At 35.6% G+C, this 12327-nt stretch overlaps 1 protein-coding gene across 2 annotated transcripts; it reads left to right on the top strand.

Annotated features, from left to right (window-relative positions):
- The first annotated feature begins 2767 nt into the window (after positions 1-2767).
- LOC309500188 (sorting nexin-16) lies at positions 2768-11099 on the top strand. 2 transcript variants are annotated; one of them, XM_082171751.1, is made up of 8 exons: positions 2768-3215; positions 4482-4682; positions 5308-5394; positions 5513-5658; positions 8739-8808; positions 8940-9076; positions 9994-10095; positions 10257-11099. In XM_082171751.1, the coding sequence occupies exons 2-8, from the start codon at positions 4530-4532 to the stop codon at positions 10360-10362; spliced, it is 801 nt and encodes a 266-aa protein (XP_082027877.1). In that variant the 5' UTR covers positions 2768-3215; positions 4482-4529; the 3' UTR covers positions 10363-11099. The 2 variants fall into 2 exon arrangements, with proteins under 2 accessions (XP_082027877.1, XP_082027876.1); XM_082171750.1 differs by lacking the exon at positions 2768-3215 and adding an exon at positions 4178-4269.
- The last annotated feature ends 1228 nt before the right edge of the window (positions 11100-12327 follow it).

A 12327-nucleotide genomic window follows, 5' to 3' on the forward strand; every position in this document is an offset into this window, starting at 1 on the left:
ACTCAAAATAAGATATTTTAAAAGAACGTTGGTAACTAGACAGTTGACGGCACCCATTGACTTCCATAGTAGGCTAAAAAATAATAATTAAATAGCGACTTTATTCAACTATTCATGTCCTTCTGTGTGGGCCTCTGAGTGAGTTCACGTAGTGTAACAGCGCAGCGCTTCTGGGTTGTACGTCAGAACGTAGGCTCACTATTGGCCGACGCTGGTCATGTGTGTGTGATGCGTGTGATGCCACCCAGAAGTGCTGCGCTGTTACACTACGTGAGCTCACGTCAGAGGCCCACACAGAAGAAAATGAATAGTTGAATAAAGTCGTTATTTTTGTTGTTTTTTTGCGCACAAAAAATATTCTCGTCACTTGATAAACTTAAGGTTGAGCCACTGTAGTCACTTGGACTATTTTAACGATGCCTTTACTAACTTTTCTGGGATGGCAGATATCGATTACCTAGCAGCCTATGAAGGAGTGAGCCAGCTCTCAGATTTCATCAAAAATATCTTAATTTGTGTGTTCTTAAGATGAATGAAAGTCTTACGGGGTTGGAACAACATTAATGACAGAATTTTCATTTTTGGGTGAACTAACCCTTTAATAGGTGATTCCATGATTATGTAAGGAGGGAATTCCCAAGAGTTTTTTTTTTTTTTCTCACAAACAATACGCCCCTGCATTCAGTTTATATAAAAGAGAGAGTGGGTTTCAGTAATGATAACAACAAACTGTCATGCAGACAGGATGGATGGAGCTGATTGTCTTAGTAACTTGAAGCGTTTTGCTCACTATAGGGGAAGTGTCCTGAGGAGCATTATTTCTTAATCTGTTAAAGTCACCATGAAATCAAAATTTACTATTGTTTTAAATTGAATATTGCAGTATTTACGTTGTTTTATAAATGTTTTATCCGTGCATTATATATATATTTTTTTTAAACATGTGCCCCAGTAATCTTTAATCAAAATAACTTCTCATCCCTCTTGCAGTTCATCTCTTCTCTTCTCTGATGATGTGTTTACTGGCGTGAGGGCGGGGCAACCTGTCAATCACATGACATCACAGCAAAAGCAAACCACAACCATCCAATCAATTCTCCATGGACAAAATCAAGTCCCGCCCTACATTTGTTCTCCGGAAAGCCGTTTTACATCACAACAAATGAATCACAATTTCATGCCGACTTATCCGGAAATCATTTAGCAATATCATTCATTATTGTCTAAATCATTATTTACTCTGAAAAAAACAGACTCACCAAGATTCAAGCATATTCTATGATAATATTAATGCAAATCACACATTATTTTGTTTTCTTTCATTAATAAGTAACTGGAAAAAACAATGAGATTAAGTAAATTATGGTCATTTTTTTTACAGGTTTAACAAAGCTTTCCAAGCCCCTGTAACCCTCATAAATAGCACATGTGGTCGGGAATCAGTGCAGTAAACAGAGGGCTAACAACATACTTCACTTCTGGGCGTAACTGGGGAAAGTACGCAAAGTAACATTTGAATTATATCGAGACGTTTTATACTTCATGTTTATTGCTAAATGTTGTTTTGAGAACTAAATACAGATGTTGCTGTAAATTCTTTCTATTCACAGAAAAAATAAAACCCCTATTACTACATCAGCTGTATCCATATCACACTATACACTGACTTTCAATGGTCAACATATCATGATAAAAAAAGGGCATGAAAATGACATTTCTGGTTTGTTTAGGCAACATTTTGACTTAATATGAATAGAAATACATTTATATAAAACACGAATGAGAATAAAAAAATAAAATAAAAAGAACTCACTACCATCTGCTGGTGAATTTAATAAACACCTCAAGTCTTAATTGCGCCATCTAGTGCCGCAGTGGGATTTCTCGTGTATCCTGATGGATAACAGCAGCCTTAGAGAATGTGTGTCTGGTTTTTTTTTTTTACCCCTATAACGTTTCCACTTTCCATCAGCAAAATATAAAACAAAGACACACAGCCATTTGGGAAAAAGTGTGCAAAAGTCATTACATTGCAGGGAGGAAAAATATGGTAGGCCTATTTAATTCCACATGAATAAAATACCTAACTATGTGACAAAGAGTTCTTTATTGTTTTTCTTAGACCAATGCTCAATTTTTTTTTTTTTTTTTTTTGCAAAAGTAGATACATTTACACTCTAACAAGGTATTTAGGGACCTTTTACCACAACATCGGTAGCTGCACTGTGTAACTTTTGGCCCTCTAGCGGTTAAAAAACAAAACTGCATGCATTTTGTGGAAGAACATCGCTTCGGCTCTCCATTACTGCGGATTCACATGACCCTTAGGTAATGATTTTTACACACTCTAAAAAACAATGGGTTAAAAACAACCCAAGGGCTGGGTAAATTGGACAGAACACATGTCGGGTTAATTTTACCCAGCAAATTAGGTTGTTTATTTAACCCAGCATAATGGGTTGCTTCATTTTTTACTATAATTCTAGCTTATTTATTATTCAAATGAATCAATGTTTTTTTTTTTTTTTTTTAATAGGCTACTCCGCAACCACTGGTTTGCATGATAACATGATAATTCCTTTATTTTTTAAATCATATTTTACAGTGTAGCATATTTTATATAGCCTAATGTTTAATGTGTATTGCCTTGATTCAAGCTTGTTTAACAAATATAAGTAAAAATTAAACATTTAGAAGTAATTCAAGTGTAATTACAAGAATAAAGTCGTATTGCTACGACTTTATTCTCGTAATTTTGACTTTATTCTTAAAATATTACGACTTTTATCTTGTATTGCTAAGACTTTATTTATTCCGACTTTATTTATAGACTTTATATATTTATTTATTACGACCTAATTAACTTCACCATAAAGCCACTCGCCTCATTGTCTAGTCTCGCTTTACATATGTGTGTGAATGTCCTCCGTCCCATGTCCTCTCCCTTGTGTTGGCCATTTTCCTGTTTGTCTTCCCATTGCTGCAAAATAAACTCTATCACTTGTCCTTCTGTCTCCGGGTCCTCTGTTCCGTAACATTAGCTGCTTCATGTCATCATTTCTTGTTCGTTGTGACAACTAACCTATGCCACTCCAACACCATACATGCGTCAAAGTAACCAGATTAACTTTTCTTTCTTTACAGGCGAGGGACGCATGTACGCAATTTCCCACAAAAAACATCCCAATTATATAGGCTTGCCATAATGAATCAGGGTAAGTCAAAAACACATTTTGGAAGAAGGATTGGTGATGTATTAATTCTAATTTTAAACCCAAAAAGTGTATCTTTAAATAAATGCATGATTGGAAGTTAAAACTTCTTCTTTATTGGTTTAAGTAGCAAACATTATTTTGATAAGTTCTGTTGACATAATAATGTTGATGATTACATGATCTGTCTTTGATTATTTAAAAAGTAATTTCTTAATTAAATTGCCTTAACTTTGAAAACAGTGAATTCCTGGTTCCCAGCATGCTTTGCATACTGGATAAGAAGAATAAATGTTGAAATTAAGTGAATGAATTAAATGTATTAATTAATTACTTTTAATTGTATGTGTTTTAGTAAAGGGAAAAGCTTAGCGTTTAATGCTGTTTGACATTTAAAAAAGTTTCTGTCATGCATGTTGAGATGTTTCTGTTACATTTTTGTGGTTACCACTTTGCTGAAGAGAAGTGCACGTGGTTTGTGGAACTTTTTGAGAAATCAATGTAAAAAAAAAAGAAGGAAAAAAGAAAAGAAAGAAAAAAACATGTTACTGTGTTTATACTTCAAATGATTAAGTTCCTGTAACTCAGTTAAGTTTGTTGGTTTAACATATTTCATTACAAGTCGTCATAACTCAAAAAGATGAATGCCAATGTTGAATTTTTGGGGTGTAAATGAAAGAGAACACATCTCCAAACATTTAATGTGTAAAATGGCAGTTCAATCAAACAAAAGCTCATGAAAAAAAAAGCAGTTTTATAGATTTATGAGTTCTCCATTCACACAAAGGTCATTTAATCTTTATTCTTTTATGGTGTTTTTGGGTAGACCTGCCACACCATAAATAGGACTGACTTGAAATTTTATCAAAGAAGAAGAAGTTGTGGTTTGGTTGGTTGTGTCTCATTTGTGACTAGCACACTGATTCACTTCTCTTCATATAAGGAATGCAGAAGATGACAATCAGTCAACTTCTGCTAACATTAGATTTAGGATTCTTTCTTTTCACCAGCTCCCAAACCAGACAAAACACCCAAACAGATTATCAAGCCACTTTGGGTAAGAGAGAGAGAGAAAAAAATCTTATTTATCACACCATGATGTGGTGTTAGATGCTTGTGAGCATACTTGAAATAAATCTAATGCTGTATGACTTAATCTTTTGAAGATTAGTAAAATTTAATCTGTGATGTTTCTTATAACCATTGATTTAAACAATCTCTTGATAAATGAATGTGCTTTTTATTTATTATCTGCATCCTTTATTTCAGCTCGTTCTTTTCTGAGAGCATTGGCTTTAACATTGCAGAAGATCTAGCATGTTTTACCAAAACCACAGTCCAGAAGTTGTAAGAAGAGGGAATGGGATGGAGTATTACAGTGATGGATTTTGTAGAGGGAGCAATGAAGAGAAGACGCTCAAGGTCACCCTGCTTGGCTATAAGGTTATGGAGGAAAAGACAAAGTTCACAGTAAGGAGTTACTTATGCATGCTCTTTTCACTCCATAGTGATCAATAAGTCTGTTGTTGCTATTTTAATTGTTTAATACTTACTTTTTAAGGGATATTCACCCCAAAATGAACATTCTGTCATCTATTACTCACCATCATGTTGTTCCAAACTTGAATGACTTTGTTTCTTTCATGGAACACAAAAGGAGAAATTATTAATAATGTGCCATTTTTGGCACGCAATTTAAAAGAATGTGGCATCATTTACTCACCCTCAAGACAAGTCGTTACAAACCCATAAGACTTTCATTAATCTTTGAAACACAATTAAAGATATTTCTTTTATGAAATACCTAAGAGATTTCCGCCCCTTCATTGAAACCCCATTGAGTAACCAAAGTTCAAAAAGTTCTTTAAAACATTGTAAACATAATCCATATGAATCGAGTCGTTGCTTGGCAAACATGAGGGTGAGTAAATGTTTTTTTGGGTGAAATATCCCTTTAATTTGAGACACATAAGGATGAATAAGATACATCGAATCTTATATGGGAACAGATGGAAAATTACACTGTATCTGTTATGAGTCAAAGGCAGTTTTTGGCGATAAAGAGGACATGATGTTCTCTTTCTGCACATTTTAGGTCTACAAGATCTTAGTGAGGCGAGCGCCTGACGAGAGCTGGCACATTTTTAGACGGTACACAGACTTCTCTGGACTACATGACAAGGTCAGGCACAGGTGACTCATGTCAGCTGACCAGGCAATGATGGAGATTTGCTCACTTTTTCCTCAGTATTTCCTTCTTTTAGATATGAGTGTCTTTATGTCTTTATGTGTATCTTCAGCTGAAGGAGATTTTTCCTGCGTTTAACTTTGTCCTACCACCCAAGCGTTGGTTCAATAACTTCAATGCTGAATTTCTAGAAGAGAGACAACTGGGCCTACAAGACTTTCTACAGCACCTGGTTGCTCAAAAATACCTGAGAAATAGGTACTTATGACATTATGCTTTGTTTAGAAACAGCCTTCGAAACTTATATTTGTTAACAACCAAAAAAATCCCAGACTATATACAGTATATCCCTATAATCCCTCTACTATTTATATTTTTCATAATATAAATACAACTTGAATAGTTGATTCCATGCTGACTAGTTTGATTAAATCATGTTTCACCTCAAATTCACATTTAAAATTGCTTCTGTATTTCTGCAAAGACTAACATGGATTTGGATTTCTTCAACCGCTTTTGTACTCTCTAACCTTCGTTTCTTTGTTAAATCTTAGAATGAGTTGTGGCTTCACAATTGCATAGTCACCTCACTGTTAACAATCTCTTTGAGCCCCTTCAATCTGTTTTTTGCAAACACCACAGCACTGAAACAGTTTTAGTTGAGGTCAATAATGACTGATTCTGTTCTTTTTCCATCCTAATTCTTCTTGATGTTAGTGTCGCTTTTGATCAGTCTCTTTTACTCACCAATCTTTAAAATGTATTTAGTGTCAGATTGTATCTCTCTGATTGTGTGTCTCCCTGTGGATATAGGTCAGAGGTGGGTTCAGTTCATTTTGGTGTCCCTCAGGGTTCAATTTTAGGCCCCTTACTTTTTAGTATGTATGTTTTTTTCTTGTGGTCAGCTTAATTAGCATTTTTATGCAGATGACACTCAGATTTATGTTTATTCTAAATCTGGTGACATTGAGGTATAGTTACTTTTTTTTCACACGTGTTTCTGAGATGAAACCTTGGGTTAAAGTTTCTGTGTCTGAACAGTAACAAGACTGAAGTAATGCTCATTTGCAGAACTTGGATCTTTAACCTTAACTGTGGATGATTCTGCTTTGGAGTTTCAAACAAAATAAACTATATATTTTTTTTAAATCTCAGAAACATTGCAGGGATGTGCCCTATGTTATCTTTCTTCTATGTGACTGAAAAGCTGATCAATACTATTGTGTTTTCTTATGCACACAATCTAGATGCTTGCAATGCACTACTTGATGGAGACTCCAAGTCTACACTTATAAATTACAATATGTGCAAAACTCAGATGCTAGAATCCTGAGTAGGGCCAGGACAATGATCACATATCTCCAGATTTTGAGATCACTGGCTCCCTGTCAGATTTTAAGATTCTCTTGCTTACATGGTTTGGCTCCTAAGAGTTTTTAACTTATTATACCCCAATATTGTGATCTCCGCTCCTCAAATACTGTTATTTTAACAGTCCCTCAATCTTGTATTTGTACCAGGCGTGATAGAGCATTTACTCCTTACGCTCCTAAACTGTGGAACTCACTTCCCCTCACTCTTAGAGAAGCATAGTCTTAGTTCACCCACCTAGTTCACCCAAAAATGAAAATGATCCCATCAAGCCATATAAGACTTTCTTCTTTTAGCCGAACACAATTGCCGTTATATCACATAATATCCTATGACAGAGGATTTCGATTTAAGAGAAGAGGAGCTACGTCCTACGAACGCGAACGCATGCAAGGCTGTTGCCGTAAGCCAGTGATTATAGTTTATAAAGTTTTAAATATGGATATTTACAAAAACAAATCACCCTGCTTCAGAAGGCTCCATTAACCCACTGGAGTCGAATGGATTACTTTTATGATGGATGGATGAACTTTTTAGAGCTTCGAAAACTCGCTATTCAATGCCATTACAAAGCTGGTAAGAGCCAGGATATTATTTAATATAAATCTGATTGTTTTCAGCTGAAAGAAGAAAATCATATTCACCTAGGATGGCTGGAGTTTTTTTTTTATGATGATTAATGCATTTGTATCTTGTTTTCATGTGATTCAACTTTTTTGTGAAGCACCTTGACATGTCTTTTTAAAGGGATAGTTCACCCAAAAGTGAAAATTAGCAGATTATGTATAGTGATTATGTAACAAATAATCGGAGTTATAAAAAATGTCCTGGCTTCTCCAAATCTTATAACGGGAGTAAATGGGTATGTGATTTTGGAAGTCCATCAGAGCCTATCCATCCGTGATAAAAGTGCTCAAAACGGCTCCGGTGGGTTAATAAAGGCCTTCTGAAGCGAAGCAATGCTTTCGTGTAAAAATATATTCATATTTAAAACTTTATCGACTAAAATAACTAGTTTCCGGCAGACCACCGTACGTAAGTCGACTTACGCCAAAAGAGTAACACTTGACGATGTATGATGTAGGAGTAGCGTAAGCTTTGACGCCTCTAGCGGTTCAAACAAACAGGGCTGGGCAACCGCATTCGTCATTACGTTGTGCGTCAAGTTCAAGGGTTACTCTTTTTACTCCAGAACCGTTTCGAACACTTTTATCACTGATGGATAGGCTCTGATGGACTTCCAAAATCATATACCCATTCACTCCCATTATAAGGTTTGGAAGAGCCAGGACATTTTTAATATAACTCCGATTGTATTCGTCTGAAAGAAGTATGTCATACACCTAGGATGGCTTCAGGGTGAGTAAATCATGGGCTAATTTTCATTTTTGGGTGAACTATCCCTTTAAAGTCGCTCTATCTATCTATCCATCTATCTATCTATCTATCTATCTATCTATCCATCTATCTATCTATCTATCTATCTATCTATCTATCTATCTATCTATCTATCTATCTATCTATCTATCTATCTATCTATCTATCTATCTATCTATCTATCTATCTATCTATCTATCTATCTTATCTATCTATCTATCTATCTATCTATCTATCTATCTATCTATCTATCTATAATCATTGACATATATTTTTTCCTCCCATGTAATTTTTTTTTTTTACATCCACATGTTCACTTATTGCTCCATACTCTGTATTTAGAAAAATGGCCCTGAATTTAATATCTGCATATGGGTACAAAAGATAAATGAAAAAAAAAAAAAAAAAAAAAAAAATACATACATACATAAAATAAAAATAAACAAATAAGATCAAAATACAAAAATCTTGATAAATACAGTCAACACTACAATAAAACTGTTATTGAGAATTGTGTGAAGATGAGTTGGTGTAACAATGTAACAATGAAAATCACGTGATAGAGTAACATTGCTTTCTCTCTCCTGAAGTGAAGCTTTCAGAGAATTCTTATGTCTGGATGACCCACCTACTGCTTTTGGCGATATTAGAGAGAGATGGGTAAGCTCGCTCAGTTACTGTGCTGTAATACTTTTCCATTCAGCCAAATGTGATGCATCCAGACACCAGTTATCTCGACACATCCCTGAGCACAATGAACTCATCCATTTATCCCTCTGTTCCGACTGAAGGCCTTCTGTGAGACGCTGGAAGGGACCAACTGTTGCCTTCAGAGAGATTTAATGGACGACGGGAGAGAGACTGAGTCCCTGAGAAATGTTCTTCTGCACAAAGAGCTCCAAATTAGCCAGCCTGAAAGAACAAAAGAGTAATGTAGCAACATGATCTATTTGTGGGTTGCTTAGGAAACAGGGACAGAGAGGTAGATTTTGTCTTCTGGCTGAAACGAAATGACTCCAAAATGATTATTCTGTTCAAGGAAATTAAATCTAATTGGATTAAGTGCTACATTAATGCTCTGAGCCCACAGCCTGTCAGCAACGCTAATTGCTTTTAGCAGTACAGAAGTGTCATGCACGTGATTTCACCAAGTATAACATGTTCTTGAATCAACATCAACATCAACAAAGGGATAGGTTTAGGGGTAGGGATAGGGTTACATTTTCAGAGAGAAATGTTGTTTCAGGCTCAAAAAAATATCTCGATCCAGGAACATGTTTTACTTAACTTAATCACGGTGACTAGAAGTGTCATTATTATTACATTTTGAAATGCACTTTTTAATTTACATTCGATTTTTAATGCCTCGTTCAGAATTGTATCTTTTCACCCTGTAAAGCCTGACATATGACATAATAGTCATATTAAGTTGAGTTAAGTATGAATTAAGTTGCATGATTATTGTATGTTTGTTTTTAGTGCTGGGCAACGATTAATCGCAATTAATCGCATCCAAAATAAAAGTTTGTGTTAACATATGTGTGAGAACTGTGTATAATTATTTTGTATAAATACACACATATACAGATATTTAGGAATATTTGCATATACTGTATATTATACATAATTTATATTATATATAAATATCAATATTATATAAATAAATAAAAAATATTTTTTAAATATATATGTGTATTTATATACAAAATAATTATACACAGCACACACACATATATTATGTAAACACTAACTTTTATTTTGAATGCGATTAATCACGATTAATCGTTGCCCAGCACTAGTTTTTTTGTGTTGTTTTTTTACTTTTTCCTGTTTAACCCCATACAGTGGCATGTATAGAATCCAAGAGGAGTTCAACAAAGAGACGGGAGACTTTTTAACAGAGCAGGGATATAAAGAAGTGGAGAGAGACAAACTCGGGAAACTAAGGTATATAATTGATGTATTTTCCACTTACTCCCTTTGGAATGAATCCTAGTTGAGTATTATTATTTATATAAACATTCCATAGTCTTACTGAGGAAAAATACGTGTCTTGGGACAATGGGGAGACCATGTTGTCTTATTAAACTGCTTGTATCTCGCTTCAGTTCTGAATTGCGGTTCATAAGGAGTCATGGAGCGTGCTGGTGTGGATCAGCAACTGACAGTCCCGAAAAGTACAGTTCTGGAGGACCATTCCAAGAACTCCATTAAATTAATTAAAATAAAGGAAAACAACATCACATACAAAGCACTTTCCTCAAAACGTCTATTTGTTCTTAGTCCATTATGCAAACCGAATACCTGGATTTTGGATGAATCAAAACTGCTTGGATTGTGGCGTAAATTGATACACCCATATCCTTCTGATTCATCCAAGATAAATGATCACAGATCAAGCCATAAACTCAAAAACTTCTTGGAAAAAGAAAAGGGGGGAAAGAATACTTCCACGTAAGAATTATCTGGATGTTTTATTCGTATGTATCGTTTGTGGTATAGATTGTTTTTCTTTAACACATATTTAATAGTTGAATCATCTGTTCTAGGTTCCTCACAGCTCTTACCAGCTGGCCTCTGTTACACTAGTATCTCTGTCCACACAACATGTATAGAAACGGCGGGTTGACCAGCATGATCTTTAGCTGGTTTAGCTATAGTTAAGAACCCTGTTTGGAACACCATGCAGCATCCAAAACTCATCATGAAATTACCACCATTAAATTGAAACAATATATTTGATTTACTGTGATTTACTGTTTTGTGCAAATTAGGTAGAGCCACAGTGAAAAATAAAATTAGCTGAAGTTTCCCACTTGGTGGAGTCGTAAACTTATTTTCTCAGCCTGATTTGTGTTTAAAAGGTCCAATGTGTTCACCACATTTACATGTTTTCTGTTTATAAGATGCATTGTCTGCATTATAATTGTGTATAAACATAATAAAGACAATAACTGCAATGTGCTTTCACTTCAAAAAGTGTCTGCAGAGGAAATAGGTACATGTGCTAAACCCACGGGGGTCAAGCACTGGGCATTTCAATTGGAGACAGATTTAGGGAGTTACACATTTGTGTTGCTTTGTTGTAGACAATTAAATTTATTTATTTTTTTTGCAATTGTGTCCTTCACACAGTTGACAGCAGCTAGCATTTCATCTACTGTCTGGGTGTAACAGTTTTCCTGTTGCTGTCGTAGTAGCCTTCTCAGTGTCATTATTCACCTGGGCATTAGAGGGTGCTCTATCTTAGAAATGGATGAATTCACCAATTTAAGGGAGTAGAGAAGGAGTAACAGACAGTAGAGGAAGTGAAGTATTTACCCTAATAGAGAGGCTTTCCTCATTAGCTGCATCCTTCAAAGGCCGCATTTGAAGTCTGATTGTGTCAATGCTGTGCGACGAAGGCTGTCCCAATTCGAAGGATCCTTCAAATGCGTCCTTCGTTTCCCGTGCAATGAAGGATACAACAGATGAATCGTTCACGGCCTTGCCTAGCCCAGAATTTATTGTGCGCCAGTTACGACAGGATTTTTGGAGAGACATCGCCGAATTACACTTTTAAACTTAAGTATTGGGTTTCAACTTACTGAAATATCGAATAGTTCAAATGTAAAAAAACAAACTGTAAAGAAGTTCAAATGTTGACTTATATATCTTGCTTATATGTGATTATATAGTTTATACTTTTTTATATACAGAAATGGACGATGGTGATAATTTTTAGACAGTTTGTGAACCCTGTTTTTTTATTTTATTTTATATTTTATATGCCACATGCTGGTGACCCCTGCTGGTCAAAACAGTGTAAATGCAACAAAAAAATGACTCAGGCCAAACATGCAGAAAAACCTGCAGAAAATGCCAGCAGCCATATCACCCTATAACCCAAGACTGGTTGCCCACTGAAGCTAAGCAGACCTCCTGAGAAAACCAGGTTGCTGCTGGAAGAGGTGTTAGTGAGGCCAGTAGGGGGTGTTCACCCTGTGGTCTGTGTGGGTCCTAACACCCCAGTGTAGTGATGGGGACACTATACTGTCAAAGAGCACCGTCCTTCGGATGAGATGTAAAACCGAGGTCCTGACTCTCTGTGGTCATTAAAAAACCCATGGCATTTCTCGTAAAGAGTAGGGGTGTAACCCCGGTGTCCTGGCCACATTCCACCCATTGGCCCTTACCAAT

Source organism: Leuciscus leuciscus (genome assembly GCF_965113295.1).
Source record: "Leuciscus leuciscus genome assembly, chromosome: 6".
NCBI lineage: Eukaryota > Metazoa > Chordata > Actinopteri > Cypriniformes > Leuciscidae > Leuciscus > Leuciscus leuciscus.